Source organism: Ambystoma mexicanum, chromosome 9 (assembly GCF_040938575.1).
Source record: "Ambystoma mexicanum isolate Mex_15411 chromosome 9, UKY_AmexF1_1, whole genome shotgun sequence".
NCBI lineage: Eukaryota > Metazoa > Chordata > Amphibia > Caudata > Ambystomatidae > Ambystoma > Ambystoma mexicanum.
The window spans coordinates 1,431,556,186-1,431,577,249 of NC_090931.1; the positions used below are offsets into that span (position 1 = coordinate 1,431,556,186).

The following is a 21,064-nucleotide window of genomic DNA, read 5'->3' on the forward strand; positions in this document are numbered from 1 at the left end:
GCTAGGATAACACTAACCAACTGTTTTCCTTCCTAAAAATCACTCCTGTGTGTATGCAGAATAAGTACAATTACTGTATTTTGTTGGAGCGCGGTATTACCGATATAACTGTCAAACTCCTGTAACTACCAGCTAAAAAGTGACCCATTGCATAATAAACCAACACAGGTATCCTTCAATACTTTCAAAGTATTAAACGGTGACTCTTGTGTAAATATAGTTTACAAAAAATATATATTTTAATATAAATGTGTGTTTTTATTAGATTTACAAATTAACTTTTATTTGTAAGCCAAAAACGCACTAAAAAATGAAACGGGCATGTGATAATATCCACAACACTCAATACATTTCTGTGGCTTGTGGATCTACTTAGAATTGCACGCTTTGCATGGGCCAACATCTAGTGGTAGGTGTTGAGTATTGCATGATTTGTTTTCGAAGTTCGAAAATGGACGTCAACTTGGCGTGTTTGTAATACTATCCCTAGTGTGACGTGTACTGTACCCACGGTCCTTCACGCGTCGGGGGTACCACAGATCATTTTATTTCTCCATCGTGGTCAGTCTATTATGCAGAGTTTGTAGATTTTGCTACTTTGATATTGTTAATTAAAAATAGTTATACTTATCACGTTCTCAACGGATGCTTCCTAACTGCACATTTTTCAACCGATTTCATCTACCATCGACTGAAGACTTGGACTGATTCTTCAACTTCTCGACGATTTGCTGTGGCCTACATCTGGCTTAGGCCTTACAGTAGGTATAGCGGTTGGGGTGGGATCAACATTTATATACCCCTCAAAGAATTCCTCTTCTCACTTCAACTACATTTGTCGGGCTGGCATGGTATTTAAATTTCAGTATGGAAACAACTCCATTTAAATTTGGTCCTTCTGTGGAAAGATGCTCAGTGTGTAACCACTGTCTTCCCCATGACCATTTTTAACAGCATTGTGCGTCGTGTAAGCTCTTTTGGGCCAAAGCACTCGAGGAGACTCACACTAAACTGGTTCACTCACCGGCCATGTTGCATCAGATGAGGACCAAGGCAACTATGGCTCCGTCTTGCATGCAGAAGACCTCCAAAAGGAGTCAGATTCTGATGTCAGTCCCCACCCCCAGAAGTCGGGGCCAGTGCTCTGCCTTGGGGACAACACCTGGTGACAGGGGCACACAACACTCACTCCATTGTGGTCACAAGCACTATAAACGCACATCCCCTGGCTAGTTTGACAGATCCGTCAAAAAGGCCACACACTGACTAAAGCTACGTCAATCTTCCGATTCCACGCACCAGAAGCCTGTTATGCTTTCGCACTTGTATCCAGCGCATGGCAGTACGCTAGAAGAGATGCCGATAGCTGTGCATAATTCTACAACAGAACAGGTTTCCTGTCTGTCGAAACAGCCGTTCAAAAAAACCTACAAAAACGGGGGGAAAAACATAGAAACATCTTGGTAACACTCAAGGGATACGCTCCCGTCCATACCAATTGCTAGTGTTGCAGTAACACCCTCTACACAGCCTGCCCCATGGTACACAAGGGCTACCTCTTTTCTATCTCAATCCCTACAGAAAGAAACCTGCTGTTGGCCCTGTGGCTATTTTTTCCTCTTGCAGAAACTCCCAAGACAGGGACATGGACTAGGGCACTTTTTGAGGAGACTATTGGCAAGGTTTCCTCCTTTGTAACCTTTATGGAGCGCTACCCTGTTAGATTTAGGTAATGGTTTCCCTTGCTCTAAATGTAATTTCTTTTAAGTTGCACATCACCTACTCATACCGTCAGTGATGTTGGACCAGTCACAAGATGATGCATTTCCTGATCATGATGATGATGATCAAGAGGAGGATCCTAATCAAGGGGATGATAACCAACGGACTTGATATGATGATCCTACCTACTACGACCCAGACGTCACTATTTCAGTCTCCTGATGTCACTCACAAACCTGGCACCACATCCCCACTCGATGACCAGCTATTCAATTACTCACAAGTGCTGCTGCTCATTTTAAAATACAAACTCAAACAGACTTTGTGGATATTTTAAACAAGAAAACACTGGTTAGCCAGTCTATACCATGACTTCAATCCATTAAAAAGAGAATTCCACTGTCCCTTACATGTGCAGTTTACCCAAGGGTTGAAAAGATTTTAAACCTGCTCCTACAGACCTGCTTTATGTTAGTGGCCATGTCAAACCAGATTCCCTAGTAGTTGCCACCGCAAGAAAGCGAGTATGCGTCCCTTTGTTTAATACTGAAGCTTCACCTGATGGTGTAAAAAAAAAACGTTATGCCCTGGGGCCAAGAGTAGCCACTTCTGCAGCTTACTCGACTCGTATAGCTAACATCAAAACGTTTCTAGCGAGTTATAATAATATGCAATGGGACTTCAAAACAACTTAGACTCAGTTTATGAACCACTCAAGTCAGTTATTAAAAATTGTCAACAGGGGGGCGTGGCTAGCTGCGGGATGAGTAAGACGTAGGTCTCCTCGGCTCCCATGACCGCAGCAAATATCCTGATAAAATAGCCTGAAATTCGACGACATAAGAGCTGATAACAACCCCGTAGGGTGTCGGATACCCTTGGGCACAAACGAGGCGTAGATCAGAGGAAACCGCAGCCGATTCCAAGAAATACAACCACGAGAAGTTTCGAGGTGATCGACATCCAGCTTCCAAAATGGCCGCCGGCGCGCACGGACGAACGCCCTGAAGTGAGTCCGTGCGGCATCGGAATCCAGCCTGTTACTGTTCCGCAGTCGACATCGGAGGAAGAGAGTGGTCCCGGCGGGGCGGTGTCCCTCCCAACAGGCGGACTATAGCGGACCAGTGCAGAGGCGAGAGCGAAGCGCGTATACACCCGCACTGCACTGCTACTCGAACGAGGGGCACCCTTCCCGTGCGACCCAGCGTGTGAGGCAAACCTGTGAGCCACGGACGGGGAAGAGGTGCCGGAGCGGCTGGGCGACGTGGGCGAGTGTTCCCCCCCACACCCCCCCGAGCTCTGCTCCAGGAGGCGATGGCATGCAAGACAGGCCAAGCACGCAGCCCCATACGCAGCTAGTGATATCGGTACCATGGGGAAAGGCAAGGAAACTTCCCACACAAAGCAGGATGAATCAGTATACCATCCAACCGCCCAAGGCAGACCCCCAATCCGCAATCCGCGGACGAGATGGAAACGGACCAGGGAATTTCATTGAAGGACATTATGGCCGCGATAGCAGATTCCCGCACATCAATGGAGCAGCAAATGGACGGGATAAGCATGGATGTATCCCTCCTCCGACACGATCTTCAAAAGCTAACAGCACGCACCGGGGAAGTGGAACATCGCATATCCAACACAGAGGATAGAATGCATAATATGCAACAGCAGCTCCAAAACGTAACCACCAAACTGAAGGTACTGGAGGACAGAATTGAAGATGGAGAGGGCAGATCAAGGCGTAACAACGTGCGTATACTCGGTATACATGAGAAGGCCAAAGGCCCCTGCATGGAACTTTTCCTAGAACAATGGCTGACTGATCTGTACGAGCCAGACGCCTTCTCCAAGTTCTTCTCCATTGAGAGGGCACACAGAGTGCCCACGGGCAGACCTCCACCCGGTGCACCTCCACACACGATAATTGCAAAATACTTAAATTACAGGGATCGCGATGCCCTACTGCAACATGCACGCGCAAAAGGCGCCGTCACATTCAACGGTTCCAAAATTGCCTTTTTTCCCCCCCGACTACACCAGGGAAGTGCAAAAGGCGAGACATTCCTTCGACCACCTCAAAAAACAACTGCAAACAATGGGGTTGAAGTATGGCCTGCTCTTCCCTGCGCAACTCAAGATTTACCATAAAGGACAACAGTCCACTTCAATGATTCTAAGGAGGCTTGGCGCTGGGCTGAACAAAACAGACGGAGACTGGTCGCCCCCCCCCCCCCCCCCCCCGCGACAACAGGGGAAGGAACCGAAGGCCTCCACCAGACCAACAGCGGGAGGTCTGCCAACCACCAGCGCAGGACCCACCGGAAGAGCAGGGAGGCTGACCACTGCCCCGAGACCTGCCAGATGCCCGAGGTCCCGTTGGGTCACCCAGGTTGAGCTACTGTTTTACTCTGTCTACACACACATTCGCAACAGTAGGCTACACACACTTACCTGATGCGGTTGCGGTATGCCCCAAGACCGCGACGCAAGGAGAGCCCCCTCCACGGGTATTATTTGTGGCGGTTCCCCCCCCTAGCCACCCCCCCAAGAGAGGGCTCTCTTCCCCCTGGGATCCAAGCCAGGGGAGGCTACCTGTACTTGAAGTCAAGTTAAACGCATGTAAGGTGTCCAGTTGACACCAGTGGTTTTTTGTTCGGGCGACCGATGCTTCTGGTTGGGGGGATTATGGGGAGGGGGGTTGGGGGATTTGTTAAGTTTAGTTACAGACAGGACCCGTCAAACGCATAGGATGATAAGGCTAGATAAGATAGAGTTCGCCTACGGGCGTATCTGCAGATGGCGTATAACAGTCAGTGGCAACACAGGCAGTGACCATCACGAGCACCCATGGCATCACATGGTGGTAGTAGCGACGCTCTCAGAACACTGAGGCTCATGACTTGGAACGTTAATGGGCTGGGCAGTGCAGTCAAGCGTCGGCTGGTGTGGCAATTTCTCAACAGGCGGGGGCCTGACATAGTGTTCCTGTCTGAGACGCATCTTGCGGGCACAGACTACCCTATTCGGACGCACAAACTACAAGCTGGCACTTCACTCGGGTTTCGCGATGGGCTCAAGAGGGGTCATGATACTGGTGCGCAAAAACCTCCCCTTCCACTTCACGACGGTGACCCATGACACAGGCAGCAGATGTGTACGTGACAGGCAAGCTGTGGGATCACTCCATCGCTCTGATAGCTACCTACGCATCCTCTACCCTGCTTGAGCCGCTGCTTACTGACATTGCCCCGTTAATCGCAAACGACGCATCCAACCTCATGATCCTGGGAGGTGACTTTAATGAAGTCATGAACGTAACCCTTGATAGATCACACTTGAGGAATAGAAACCCCAATGTTCCCACCAGACTTGCCACGTTTGTCAATGCACTAGGCCTATGTGACGTGTGGAGAGAACTCCACCAGGACACGAGAGCATACTCTTTCCACTCAGGGGCACATGCCTCGCTCTCCAGGCTAGATTATTTCTTCATCCCAGCAACTGATTTACATAGGGCGCAAGAAATACTTTCTTCCCTGAGGCATCTCTGACCACTCCCCATTAGAACTGACACTCATAACATCCAGGCGGATTCCACCGCCGAGCTGGCGCCTAAATAGCTACTACCTGGGTGACCCTGAGCTTGTGGACAAGCTACAGGAGACGACCAATACATACTTCGAGCTCAACTCAGACGGAAATGAACCCAGGAACACTGTGGGAGGCCTACAAGACCGTGTTAAGAGGCGAACTGATATCGTGGACGACCGCGAAAAAAAGACACCACTGGAGCAAGACTCTTGAGGCCGAACAACAGGTCAAACAAGCAGAGGAGAGGCACATAACTGAGGAGACACCGGCCTCGAATCGGTCGTTGCTACTGGCACAGAAAAAGCTGCAAAACATGGCGATGGACAATGCGAAACAAGCGCATACCGCAATGCGGGCGAGAATTTATGAAACGGGTGACAAGGCTGGCAAGATGCTGGCTTGGCTGGAAAGGATGGAGCAGGGACACAGCCATGTCCGAAGGCTGGAGACAGGAGGACCAAATCCAGGGGTGACCGATAAGGAAATAAGCCAAGGCTTCGCGGATTATTACGCTGAGTTGTAAAAGCCCACGACACAGATGGACGTCACGATCATGGAACAAATTAACATCCCCACCGTAACGGAAACGCAACTGCTGGAGAGGGAGATCACAGAAGAGGAGATCCTAAGTGCCATGTCGAGTCTCCGATCCAGTAAATCCCCAGGACCTAACGGCTTCCCGGTTGAGCTATGGCGAAAGGTGGGGACCAATGTGGTGGCCCCCCAACTACTCCAAATGTACCAACATGCGCTAGAAGAGGGCATTCTCCCACCAGATCTGCGAGAAGCAACAATAATAGTGATACCCAAGCCGGACAAGCCCCAGGAAAGATGCAGCTCATATAGGCTCATCTCACTCATCAATACAACTAAAATTCTGGCGAAATTACTTGCCGACCGCCTGCAACAGGTTATTCCCACCCTGATACATCCGGACCAGTGCGGCTTCATGCCCCAGAGATCAACACGTATGAACCTCCACAGGCTATATTCGTCCCTGGAAAAGGCCAACAGCATACAGGGCCTGCTAGCAATTGACTTCGAGAAGGCCTTCGACTCTGTGAGATGGGAGGCTATCTGGACCATAATGCAACACATGGGCTTCGGTGAGAACTTTATGAAGTGGGTGCGCCTGTTGTACGAATCCCCGGTGGCCAGGACCAGAGTTTTAATGGCTGGCGTTCGGACCTCTTCAATCTGGGGAGGGGCACGAGACAGGGCTGCCTGTTGTCGGCCATGATTTTTGCTATCGCCATCGAACCACTAGCAATCCTCTTGCAAAACGCGCCAACCTGGGAAGGCTTTCGTTGGTCCGAGACCTGGGAAGACAGAATATCTCTCTATGCAGACGACCTTCTCATATATCTGAAAGACCCGAGCAATGCCTGTCCCAGAGTCATGCACCTGTTAGAGCAATATGAGGCATTCGGCGGATTGCGGGTGAACTGGTCCAAATCCATCCTCTTCCCTCTAGGGGACACCTCGTTGGCAAACTTGACGGCTGGTCCTTACCAGATCGAAAGAGAACAGTTCAAGTATCTGGGGATACGTATCACGAAGCATTTGACTGAATACACAACCCTGAATCCCCACCCCCATAACATTTGCAGAAGATACTCGCCATTGGATCTCCTTGCCATTAACGCTAATGGGCAGAGCGGCCCTGTTCAAAATGATTGCCCTTCCTAAATTCTTATATATCCTGCAAAATGCGCCATTATACATTCAACAGGGAGAATTTCACAAAATAGAGTGCACCCTTCGGAAGCTGCTATGGGGTGGGGGGGAGGACACCCACGAATTGCTCTCGCCACGCTCCAAAGGTCTATCTGGGAAGGAGGCATTGGACTGCCCAGGATACAGTCATATTACTGGGCCAGCCAGATGGCGGTAGTAAATGATGTGCTCCACGGAGACGGAAGCCTCCCACATATCAAAGGTCTTATCTGTAATGCCATGACCACGCATCTAGAGCATCTGAATGGAGGCCTGAACCGCACATCAAATACGGATATGGCAACGCATATAGTGAGAATATGGAAAGAAACACATCGGTAACTAGGATGGGGCGGGAAGCTAACGCTGGCACAACCCCTATGGAACAACTGCAACCTTCCTGAAATAAGAAAGCTGCCCAGATGGCCTGAGTGGGCCCAGCAAGGAATCGCCAGTATAGGAGATGTGGTTCACGAGGACAACCTGGTACCATTCGAGACATTGCATGAAAAGTTCTCCCTCCCAGACACAGAGAGGTACCACTATATGCAGCTGAAACACGCTTGGACGACCCACAGACACATAACACGAGACCTGCCTGAAAGCTCCCCATTAGAGAGAAACATAGTTTTGGACCGGGTGGACCGGAAAGTCACCTCTACCATTTACAATGTGATAACATCCTTTGCGACACCGGAACTAACCAGCTTGAAGGCAAAGTGGGAACGGGATGTGGGTCCCCTTCAACCGGAGGACTGGGTGGAGGCCCTGATGTACCCGCGAGAAACGACCATTTCCTCAAGACTTAGACTGGTCCAACTGAAGATCCTGCACCGCACCTATTACCCAAGAGTGGCTCCCTTCCGCTGGGGCAAATCCTCGGACGCACGATGCCTACGCTGCAAAAGTGAAGAAGGTACCTTTTTCCATATTTTGTGGGAATGTAGTAGGATACAGTGGCTCTGGCAGAGATGCTGTGATAAACTGTTAAGCGTTATAGGTAAAGAGATAGAGATGCCCAAAACTTTCTCCTGGGGATCTCCAGTGACACTGACCTTTCCCGTTATGAGAAATTGTTCTGGTCGACTGCGGTAGCAGTTCTCAGGCGGAACATTGCGCAACTGTGGGGATCGCAACGTACGCCAAGCTTTGAACAGTGGGTCACGGATGTGGACATATGCGCTATAATGGAACATAGAGTGTACGCGGCGAGGGGTTGCCCGCAGAAAGCGGACAAAATATGGAGAAGATGGGAAGAGGCTAGCTTAAGGACAAGGATGGCTCCACAGCCTCTGTGACTGAGAGTTGCCCCGGGAGAGTGGGGGAAATGCCTCTGCCGAGAATAGCCTATGCCACAAGGTCATCTGTTGTCAAGTTGACTGACTGTCGGACCATGGTCCCGGAAGTTGAGTTTTTGAATGTTTTTTGTTTCTTGATTGTCTCTCTCTCTCCACATCCTATCACATGTACCTGGAAATGTAGATTTTGCATATGTTCCTCTCCCCTCCAGTCCACCCCTTTACCACGTCCCTACCCGGTATTGCAGAGAGATGAGTATAATGTTTTATGTTTAAAATCAATAAAATCTTTGATAAAAAAAAAATTACAATTGTCAGAGGGCAAATGGGTGGCCCGTAAAATCCTTAAACACCCTAGACTCTAAATCTGCAGGCATAATTATGGCAGAGAGGGTAACTTGCTGAAACGCCATTCCTGGGTTTGCAATTCAGGTTTTAAGCCGGAAACACAGGCCACCCTTATTAACATGCCTATAGATGAGACTATCCTGTTTGGTAAAGCAGTGGATGATGCGTTGGAAACAGCTAAAAAATAACATGAGACTTTAAAAACCATAGGTCAGATCTCGAACGATCCCTACATTCAACGTGGGGTGTTGAATAGCAGTCGGTCCTTTCGTACCCAGGGTTACTCAAGGTCCACTCAGTTTGGGTATACAACCGGCTGCTCCCCATGGTATACATTGCAGGGACAGTCTTCCACATTTTAAACCTCAAAACGAGAGTTCAGACCAGGCAAACGTCGGGGTAGGAGTATAGCCAGTAGAAGCTCCTCTACCCCCTTCAGCAAATTACTCCCTCTTTCAGGTACCTGACGACGAGGTTTCACCAGTAGGGGGGGGTTGTATTACTCAGTTCGCCCACGCATGGGAGGACATAACATGAGACCAGTGGGTGGTCTCTTCAGTAGCCAAAGGATCTACTATAGAGTTCCTGGGAACACCTCCCCACCATTCGCCGAGATTAAGAAGAATGTCTCAAGAGTCACTTCATTCTACAAGCAGAAATTCAGATACTCTTACAAAAAGGAGGAATGGAGCTGCTTCCACTTCTAGAGTTAAGCAAAGGTATTTATTCAGTATACTTCCTAGTCCGCAAAAAGGATTTAAGCATGCGCTCCCTGTGTTAGAACTGCGTCCTGCAAACACTTATGTCAAGCCACAAACATTTGGATGAACATGCTACAGGAGGTTATTCCACTTCAGAAGCAAGACATTAAAGAAGCATGTTGCCAGCGCACAGAAAATGCCTAACTTTCATGGTAGGGACAACTCGCTACCAATTCAAGATACTTCCCTTTGGCATATCCTCAACGCTAAGGGTATTCACCAAAGTGCTTGCAGTGGTGGCAGCACATATGCACAGACAGCCAATTCCAGTGTACCCCTATCTAGTAGACTGGCTAATAACGGAGGACATGCCACAAGCGTGTTAACCTGAAAACCCAAGAAACAATCCATCTTCTTTTCCAATTAGGATTCTCAATCGGTGAGAAAAAATGGTCTTGTTCCTAGTCTGGTAAAACAGTTTCTTGGAGCACTAATTTGGTCAGAAGACACCCTAGTCTTCCCCTCCAACGAGAGGGTACAAAACATCCTATTTCAGATTCTACAGTATATATCTGGTTGTGAGATAACCGTACAAAAGGCAATGCGCCTTCTCGGAATGATGGCTTCATGCATTTACCTGTCATCACACGTTTTCCAGCGCATGTTTCCTATCGAAGAGTGGCTAGCGAAACACTGGTTGCAGTCAAGTGGTCTATGGGACGATCTAGTGGTGGTTTCCCAATCCCTTGTTCAAATTCTGCAGTGGTGGACAAAAGAGAACCTTTTAAAGGGGAAATTCATTCACCACTCCTACAGTAGAAGCCACTCTAACAAACTCATGTTCGGGGTGGGTAGCACATTTTCTCTATCACACTGTGCATGGGGTGTGAACCCACACAATGTGAAACGAGCATATCAACCTTCTGTAACTATTAGCAATGTTCAAAGCTTTGCAAGCGTTTCAACACTAATTAGCACACATCAGTCCTAGTCCTCCGACAGCATGACAGCAATGTACTAAATCAACAAACCGGGTGGGACACACTGTCCAAACTAGCACTGAACATCTTGTTTTGTGCACGCAAATACAACATATTCCTCCTGTCACAACATATTCCAGGGGAACACAGCTGTCTGGCAGATGTGCTAAGCAGGGAGGATCAACTTCCATCAGAGCATGAATGGCAGTTGCACTTCGACATCCTAGACAGCATCTTCGCAAACTGTAGTCAACCAGACATAGATCTCTTTGCAACACAAGATAATGCACAATGCCCAGATTACGCACCCAGGTATCCCCAGACAAGGTCCAAGGGGAACACGCTTTGGATGAATTTGGTCAGGAAGATTTGCGTACACTTCCCCACCCCCAACACCTCTTCTCCAAAAGCTAATTCACAAGCTGCATCAGTAACAAGTAAAACTTATCCTGATGGCACCAACGTGGGCTTGTCAACCATGGTTCTCACACCTGCTCAAAATGTCTGTATGCACACCAGTCAAACTACTGTGCACTAATAACATGTTGTCCCAGCATCAAGGGACAACACTTCATCAATCTTTTCAAACACTCCACTTATCAGCTGGTTCCTGAAGTTGTAATGTTTGGACATTTAAACTTGCTGTAAAGATCCTAAAAGTGTAAGTGTTTGCTGATGCGCCAGCCAATTAGTTTAAGCAGGTGTGTAGTTAATAATTGACCGGAGATGTCCTTGTATTGAAATATTCAAATATAGGATTTTTAATTCTTTTTGTTGAATTTTCCATATATAGATTCTTGTATATTTTCCAGAATTGCCAATAGTTATGTTGATTGATTTCAGGCTCCACGGATGTGGAGTGGGACCAGACAGTCCCACCCCATTCCTGAGCGCCACACACAAAGGCATCACTAGCCCACAAAAGCAGCACCTTTCAAGGCAAGTGCATGATCTTATGGGGTTTCCTGACCTGGCAAGGCGGGAAGAAGGCCAACCTATTGGCCAAAGAACAATATGGCCAAAGAACAAGCAAAATGTTCTTGGCTTGGCTATTTTAGGGCATAAGCCACGTTTAGTAGCACACATGGTAACTTAAATCTGCACACAAGGTGTGACACAAACAGTAAAAATATTTTGAATGGATTGCACCCTCCCACGTGTTCCTCATCTCATATCTTCCAGCTTCAGGGCGCTGTGTGTAGATGGTCGACTCAATGTCCCTCGAGGGCTTCCATCCAGGAGTCGTATAGCACACGCAGTGCCCGTTGGCTACAGTTTTGTTTTTACGCTTCGCAAAAGCTTTAAAGAATTACGACACACTTCAGTTTTTTCTGTGAGAACTTTGTTCCAGTACTTTGGCCTACTCTTCAGCACCTTCAACCCCGAAGACCGGGATTAAAAAATGCTACAACTCCGGTGCCAAGATGTCGTCATGGACCCCCATTGGGTGTGTCTGTCGTGCCCAGGCATTGAACCTAGGACAATGGACTGTAAATCCTGTCAGTCGATGACTGGTATGGCTCTGAAGGAGCGTAAAGGGAAACTAGCGGCTCGTAGGTCCACTACTAACTCGCCTTCGACGACTCCATCGAAGAAGCAATCATCCGACGTGACTCTCCACGAAGGAAAAGGTTGAAAAAACAGACATGCCAGGATCGTGCCCCATCATTCCTTGTCCTCTTTGAGGAAGTCGACGAAAAGGCATTACAAATCGCCTACTTGGAGTTCACCGGATTTCTCACCGGAGAGGAGTTTAACTTCTCGTACAAAATCCTCTACTCCAGCTCAGTGGGAAAATTTGAGAATGCTGCTAAAAACCTTAGAGCGAGAGGCTCCGAACCCCTCGAAGGAGAAAGTAAAAAGCCTTGCTCCTGTCGAGCGGCATAAGGCAGACAAGGAAAGGTCTGAGGCTACATCCCGCGTGCCCTCGAGCCCGGGTCGTAAGCTGGAGACCCATCAGTCCTTTGAGATCTCGACACGGGCGGAAATCGCCGAAGACTCTTACGAGTCGAAGGCCTTTGTTGAAGCCATCGACGCCTTTGTCGAAGCCATCAACTCCTTTGTCCGCCATTGTCTAAGCCATAGACGCCTTTTCCTTTCAAACCTAAAGAAATTCTGAAATCTTGCATGCTACTACCAAAGAAAGATTTCCTGAAGTCTTTATCCTCAATTTGAGGTATATGAACGCTCAAATAAAGATACTCCACAATTTGGATTGGAGTCAAGCACACCAAACTTTCTGGAAAGCCTTGTTTTAAAATAATCCAGGCTAAAGAAACTGAGAATTTGCAGTTAGTGGGGTCGACACTTCACCTGAGAGGGAGTTTGGCAAATCGGATCCGGCAGACCATGCGGATGCTTCTTATAGGCAGCTGATGACTGAGTAATTGACTTTATGTGATGGGGCAGACCTGGTCCGCCGTTTGAGTAAGACGACCTAACAGACATTCTGGATAAAGGTCCACAAAAGATCCCATACTCCCTTTTAATGTAGCTCTCCAGAAAAGGGTAATTTCAAATTCGGAGGAACAAAAACCTCACCAAAAATAAAGGCCGTGTAGTAGCTACCTGTCAAAAAGCCCAACACCTGAATGCCTGGTTGTTCAGGCAGCAATACCTGCTTACCCTACCATCCCACCAGATGGAGATGAGCGTTTCGACGCTTGGGCAAGAAAGGTATATTCTGCAAGAAGCATGGCGCTCAAGTCTGCAAACTCCACTTACGTCTTAGCAAAGATAACTTTCACCCTGTGAGACTGTGTATGTTTGTTTTATTATTTATAATGTGCATCATACCCTAGGGTAACGGGGCGCAAAAGTTACAAGTATATGCGAAGCTTAGTTACACAAAAATGTATACAGTTTACATACAGGTAATAATTACAAGGGTGCATATACAGAGGGTGCTTATTTAAGGGCATAGTATGCAGCAAAAGAATATACAGGCAGTTTCCAGTGGGCATGACACTATGGCGGCTGACACTATTCCCAAAGGGGAAGAGGGAGACGGCTTTGTGAGCATTGTAAGAGACAGCAAGGAGGCTATGTGCCAGTCTCCCCAATCAGGATTGCACTCCGCTGATGGCATCAGCAGAGCCATGGTGGCAAGCACAGTAATACGCAGATTTGCGCAGTTGAGTAAGTCAGGTTTTGCACTGGACATGCAGTCCAGGCTCCTCAACATGCCCTTCAACGGCACCCAGCTGTTTGGCAGCAAGGCTGACGAGAGCCTAGAGAAGCTGCAGACCTCAAAGGCAGCTGACAAGTCCTTTGGAGCAACCATCACACAGCCACAATCTTCCCATCCCAGTGGATCATCTTGGTGGGGTAAGTGCTTTCATGTCTATTCCTCAGTTGAAAGAGCGAGTGGACTGGCTGGTCAAAGGGGTCAGAGAAGATTCCCTCATGGTGGACGAGGTGCAAAGCCCACCCAAACAATGGCTAATGTACGATCAGCCGCTGCTTCAGCCGCCTCAAAACCTCTCGGAGATTTTAACCCACAAGACCCCATTGGGAGGCACTCGCTGCATCTGAAAGAATGGAGGGGCATTACTTCAGATGCATGGGCAGTAGAAACAGTATCCCAGGGCTACAGTCTTCCCTTTCTAAAAAGACCTCCGGACCATGCACCAGAGAGCCACTCATTCAAGTTCCAGATCAGTTCCTTCTGCAGGAAATATTGGGCATGCTAGAGAAAGGTGCTATAGAACCAGTACCTGTGACGGAGAGGAACAAAGGGTGGTACTCTTCACAATTTCCTAATCCCCTAGAAGAACAGAGGATTGAGACCCATTTTGGACTTTAGACGCTTGAACAAGTTCCTCATGAAGGACAAGTTCAAAATGGGTACTTTCTCAGATCCTGACGGCCCTCTAGCTTCAGTATTGGATGGTATCATTGGACCTTCAGGACGATTACTTTCATGTGCCGATCAATTACAAGCACAAAGTACCAGAGGTTCGCAGTTGGCGGTTCTCATCAGTTTGGAGTTCTGCCATTTGAGCTGACCTCTGCTACAATGGTGTTCACTTTGTTGATGGCGGTGGTGTCAAGCGAGTCTCCATAGAGGTGGGTATTCACGTCTACGCCTACCTGAACTGGCTGATCAGGGCTTGATCTTCCGAACAGACCCTGGAACATCTCAGCATAACCTACCACTCTCTCCACAGACTGGGCTTCTTTCATTTACAGTAGGTCCCACATGTTACCATCACAAAGACTCCAGTTCATAGGAGCAGTCCTGGGTGCATCCTTGGCGGGGGGGCCAGGGGGGGGAGCTTCACCACCCGAGGTGAGGGCTCAACACAATCTGCAGATGGTCACCAAATTCCAGAATGCCCAGTGTCTTCTGGCCTTCGACTTTCTGAGGTTGCTCGGCCTCATGGCATCCTGCATTTTCCTGAGACCAGAGGCTCACCTGAGAATGAGATCTTTAATGGGCCCTCAGGACGCAGTGGCCTTAATCCTCGGGCAAGATGTCAGACCTACTTTAGGTTCCAAACAGGGTCACACAGGATCTTCTGTGGTGGGCCTGCAAGGACAATCTTCTTAAGGGAGAACCTTTTTGCCAACCATGGCTGGCGATGACAGTAGTTACGGATGCCTCACTTACGGGGGTGGGTAGTCCCACCAACGATCTTACTATCAGCGGTCGTTGCTCTCCATCGGAGTCCAAACTACACATCAACCTTTTGTAGCTGATGGCGATCAAACTAGCGCTGAAGGCCTTTCTGCCCTCTGTACTGGGAAAGAATCTCCTGATAATAGACAATACAGTGGCCATACCCTACCTCAACGAGAGGCGGCGTAGGGTCACTACCACTGTGCAGAGAGGCAAATCGGCTCTGGTTCTGGGCAATTCGAGGAGTCTCCCTATGGTCAGTTCACCTTGCCGGAGAGAAGACAGCAGCAGCGGATGCTCTGACCAGGCAGAGCAGTCTTCCCCCGAGTGAGAACTAGCTCAGGAAGTCCCTCAAGAGATCTTTACCCTTTGGGGAACCCCTCAAGTGGATCCGTTTGCGACCAATGTCAACCAGAAGTGCAAATTGTTTTTCTCCAGGGAATTTCGCCCAAGAGGCACTCTAGGGGACGTGTTCGTAGTGGGCTGGGAGTTTGCACTCCTGTATGAGTTTCCTCCTGTCCCCATCATTCCTCACATGATCACGAGGTTGAGGAAGTTCGCGAAATCTATGATCCCAGTGCTCCAAAAAAGATTTTGAATTGGGAGCATTTTACTGCCTATTTTTAAGAGTTGGGAGTAAAATAATTTTTATGGAGTCAAAATGCAAGTCGAAGTCCCAATGGGAGCATTTTATAAGCGAGTAAAAATGTTTGAACTGGAAAACAACAATAATGTTGTAGTAATTATTCCTTTGCACCTAGTTATTCATACACATTAAAAGATACAGATTTACTTCTTTGAATCGGGCAGTAAAAATTTTATTTTCTTCCTGTGTTATGTGCTCTACTGGTCCAAACATATCCATGGAGCTGTGTGGGTGAAAGCGGGAGCACAAGGTCCTACGTGTCTGGTTCCTATTTTTTTGGTGGGAGTATTTTTACTCCCTGTATTTATTTGGGAGTATTTGCCTATTCCTAGGGAGTAAAAGTGACCGATGCACCCCTTATCTGTAGGGCTGTATGATCCTAATTGCTCCAGATTGGGCCAGGACGACGTGGTACCCAGACCTTTTTGGACATGCCCATCTGCCCTCCAGTATGTCTTCTACAAAGAGCGGACCTTCTCTCATGAGAGCAGGTTCAGGTTCTCCATCTAGAAGAGTTCTGGGGTTGACCCAGGTCAAGAAGATTTACCAGTTCTGTGAAAATCTTACTCAACAGTCGGATTTCCTTTTAGCCCAGAAAATTGTGCCTCCAACTTTCTATCCACCCCCTCATCCTGGCAAGGACGATGAAAGGATACAAAGGCTGGATCCCTGAAGGGCTTTAAGCTTTTACATTTACGAATGGCGGAACTGTGTCAACACAACCAACTTTTCATTGGGTACACTGGGTCTTCCAGTTACAAAGAAAACTTTGTCTATAGGAGTTATTTTGGCTGTTGTAGAGTGCTACAGTGTGGACAGGAAAGATCCCCGAGAAGGCCTAAGAGCCCATTCCACAAGGGTCATGGCAACATCTTCTGCCCTTCAAAGAGGGGGTGCCGATAAGACATTTGTGCGGCAGCCACTTGGTTTACCATCCACATTTTTACAAAGCATTACTTATTGCACTCATCGTCTAGCCAGGAAGGAGGATTTGGGAAAGCAGCCTTCTACACTATCCATGACCATTCTTGAAAGTGAAAATTTGTACTCCCTCCTCCAAAACCTAACACTGTTTTGGGAGTCTATCATAAGATGCGGAATGCGTGGGATGGCACAATTCATTCGAAGAACAAGTTACTTACCCCTGGTAACTCGGATGCCCATTTGTCTTTTTACTTTTTTGTAACTTTTTTTTAACATTGCACACACCTTTCCCATTGCACTGCATTGAATCACCCTAGTCTTTCACCTTTGGGATTTTTGGGTGCCTAAAGACAAGCTGGTGGCAGCAGGTGAACAAGTTATTTACCCCTGGTAACATTCTTTCGACTGGATGTTCCTCCCACATAGTCCTCATCGCCCCTCCCAGCCTACGTCTCTGTAGAATTTCCAGGCATTACACTTTACGCTCTTTCAGTCTAGTGTGATCTAGGATTCACTGCCGCTGGTAATTCTGCATGAGCGAGGCGTAAAAAAAAAAAAAAACTGAAGCCAACAGGTGTGGGATATATACCGACTATGCGTTGACCCTTGATTGGAACCCCTCAATGGACATCAAGTCGACCGCATGGATGCACAGCGCCCTCTGCCGAAAACAAAAATTCCAAAGCAGTTGAAGCTGGAATAGATCATCATAAGATGAAGAATAAGTGGGAGAAACATCCAGTCGAAAACACATTACCTGGGGTAAGTAACATGTTCATCTGCTGCCACCAGATTTTCTTTAGGCGCACATACAAGTAAACAATGATACAAAAAAGTGAAAGACCAAGGTTGTTTGTGCAATGTGGATACTTTTGTAAGATGCTCTGTGCAATGTTAAAGTTACAAAACGTAAAAGACAAGTCAAACTAGTTTCCCAGTACTGATGGTCTGAAGGATAGATCAGTTTCTCCATAACAAAATGAGCAAAACGCCAGGGGGGGTGAAGCTGAAGGCTTCACTTCCCTGTAAAAAGTCAGGATGGGTTCAAAACCAAACGCAAAATGTTTGGGGCTTTATAGAACTATGGAGGGAAAGTTGCCTAAAGAGAAATCTTATCCAACAGTAGTGAACCCCTACAGTCCCTAATTCTCCAGACCCGACTCCCTCCTTTCCTACCATGCAAATATTCTCTATAGTAGTTTCAACCACATACTCCACTATCTTGAGGTGCACTCACTTGCTGACCCCCTCAAATCTGCATTCAGATGACTGCATCTCACTGTACTCTGCCTCAAACATTCGCTCCTCATTTCTTCAACATATCAATCTCCCTTGCCTCCTATGTCTCCTACTTTTGCTCCTGTTCCCGAATTGCCCCACTCCACTGGACTGCTCCAACTGGCCTCATCTCTTCAAGTGTGGCTCACTCCGCATGTTATCAATGAAAAGAGCCCCTCTTCCTCTCGCTCCCACCCAACTATCCACCTCTTCTGCATACTGCCTTCAGAACCACTCTGTCAATATCAAACAAATGATATCCTTGTCCTGATTTATGTTCACTCTTGCCCCTTCATAACGGGGTATACGGTATCCAGTTAAAATGTCAAACATTTTTTTCGAATGCCATTTAGTCGAAAGAAAATATGGCGGAAAAAAAAATTCCCTTTTTTATTTTTATTTGTATGGTTTTATTTTGGGTTTAGCTAGTAAAAATAAAGTGTAAATAAAAAAAAAAAACGGAGGGTTTGGGGGGGAGGGATCCCCTTAAAAAAAAAAAATCATTTTTTTCTCGAAAAAATGGCATCCGAAAAAGTCATTTGACATATTCACTATAAGCCGGGGTATACATCACTCATTCAAACATTGCCTTTACGTAAAGGCATCTTACCCTAGGGCTGCCTCCGCTCTGTTTAAAATAAAAATATTGTGCATATTGGTTTTCTACAGCCTGATAAACAGTTAGATTAATACAAGTATCTGTGCCAGAGTCCCTTCTGAAATCATTGCACAGCATGGGTAATTTGCATAAGCGAAGCAGCGAAATGTAGCCTTGCAGTGTATTTGAGGTCTGATTATTGCTGTTATGGGACGTTGTCGCCTTTCTTTCCCTTATTTAAGGGCCACAAGATTTAGCACTAATGTTTCAGACGGTGTGTTGGTAGCCACACCACATCAGTCTTTCCACTCGCTGTCCAAAGATGACCACCCTACAGATAACAGAAATGGTATCTCCCACCCAGTCTCCAGTCACTATGCAGGAGCTCTGAATGTGGAATGGAGATCAGTTTAATGTTATTGGGGGGAAAAAAAAACATTTGAAATTGGAGATGCATTTGAAGACAAATGGTTTCTAAATTGGCATTCCCTCCCTCCCAGTGAACACACCCAAAGCCCACTAAACAATTTCTTAAGCCTTTTCTGGAAACGAGCACCATATCGATAATCATGCATGCAAGTAGATCTGTGCAAGATATTATGAGGCAGCATTGGTGTTGAAAGCACTGACCTCCATGATGCGTGAAATGCCTCTGTTTGCACTTTAACTCTGACAATTGGCTAGCTAGGACCGTTGCTTCCATGAAGATATTGGGAGTCCACGTTTGGTTGGAACGTTGGGGAATGAATTCAAGGAAAGCAAAGGTCGGGCGTGGATCAAAAGGTCTGGTGACAATAGTTGGGCTTTATATCGAATCTTTATTGGATGACTGCCTGAGAATTGTTCTGCTTAACTCATCTGTTTGCTCTGCTAGTCACTAGTTTTCGCGTATATCCCATATCTAATCTGGTCATGAATGTAGTCCACCTGTGAATGCTGGCTGTGTAAAATGATGGGGGCCGTTTAGGTCTCATGGAACTATTCAGATTCCTATGTGCCCGGTTTGATGGACCCCTGGTAGTAATATTTTGCCAATGTTTACCCTTGCTTGGAATTCTTTCCTCCAGTGCACTGGTTTTGAATGAGTATAAACATGAATTTTGCGTCCGAAGATGGATTGTAACCTCTGTATTTATTTGTTGCAGGGCACGAGAGGCTCTGAGGCAGTGCCTCCCAGACCAGCTCAAGGACGCTACCTTTGCCCAGGTTCTGAAAGATGACACAACCACCAAGCGCTGGCTGGCACAGCTGGTGAAGAACCTGCAGGAGGGACAGGTCACTGATCCCAGGGGCATACCCCTTCCTCCGCAGTGACCCCTGTACTGCAGGAATGGAATGGGATGTGGTGTAGAGGGAGCAAATGTCAAGCTCCACTGGGCCAACCAGAGCAGTGGAGAGCGGACCTTGCAGAAGAGCTGTACGCAGAGACTGAAAGAGAAAGACATGCAGACTTACATTGTTGTTGTTTCGAAGTTTGGTACATCTGCTTCTTCATGATGGGACTTTATCACCACGCCTGTGGTAGAATATACAAACACCAGCAATTGTTAATGCAGCTTTAAAGAATGCTAAGAAACCAGTTTACTGAAAGGACAACTCCCGTATCTCTTTGATGCCTCCGTTGCAGGGGGAAGCTCAAAAAGAGGAAGATTTGATATTCCCTCACTGGGGAGCGGCGGTGCTGTTTCTCTGGCATCTTGAAGGTCACACTGTTTACAAGCCAATGTTCAATAGCTGTCCAAATCGTTACTTTTCAGTAGAGCTGTTTTGTAACAGTAAGCGGTTGAATGCACTAAACCTCTGCCTCTTACCCCGTTTGCCGTACATACTTTTGAGAAGAGGACCCATGATGGAGGACACTTACAGTATCCATTGAGAGTGGGGGTTAGGGGAAAATCTGTTACTACCGCCTTTTGATCTGGCGAGTGGGTCCATCATTTCTGCAAGTTCCACGAGGTTGTTGCACCCACATAACTGGGCCAATTGTGGTCTTCTGGACTGCTCCCACGCATGATTGCACCAGCGCACGGTGCACATCTCATTGGACTGGGACATGACTTGCAGAACGCAGGCTCCATCTTTCTGCCTTGCTTGGTTGGCAGCACTTTTCAGCACTCTCCTGCAATTATGGTCAGGTAGTGCACAAGTTTTTTCTGAGTATTACTTTTTATGAGTTTTTTCTCCAAAAGAATAAAAATAAATGCCAGATGACTTGTGTTGCAGTCTGATTTTGTTTAACAAATCTCATAAATCGAATGAAAAGCATTGGCAGTTGAACGCACAAAGAATGAATGAGAATTTGTGATCTTCATATCAAAGCAACAGGACTCCACCAGAAACATAGCATGTTTTTGTGGGATAGAGTAAAGGCCCAGGGTCATATTGTGTGAATGTTAAGCTGTTGGTAATTGAAATATGCCTGGAAAGTCTGTATTTCTATCCTCACTCCTCCAACCATCCCTATTCATCTTCAATCTAGTAACCAAAGGTTAGTCTGTCTTCATCCAGTTTTGTAATCGCGCATTTAGTTTTGAGATTAAATGGAGGCTGGGAAAGGGACTATGTGGATGTGTTTCTTTTACAGTCGCCGTTGCCAGATTCTCAATCCAGTTTTGGAAACTGTTTTCAAATTTTGATA

The 21,064-nt window shown here is 47.1% G+C and overlaps 1 protein-coding gene across 1 annotated transcript in view; it reads left to right on the forward strand.

Annotated features, from left to right (window-relative positions):
• Positions 1-20,637, forward strand: part of CNOT9 (CCR4-NOT transcription complex subunit 9) — a 279,336-nt gene extending 258,699 nt beyond the window's left edge. The window contains exon 8 of the mRNA XM_069616846.1: positions 19,572-20,637. Coding sequence (XP_069472947.1) covers positions 19,572-19,740 — 169 coding nt within the window. The 3' untranslated portion in view covers positions 19,741-20,637. The remainder of the gene's footprint in view (positions 1-19,571) is intronic.
• Positions 20,638-21,064: the final 427 nt, after the last annotated feature.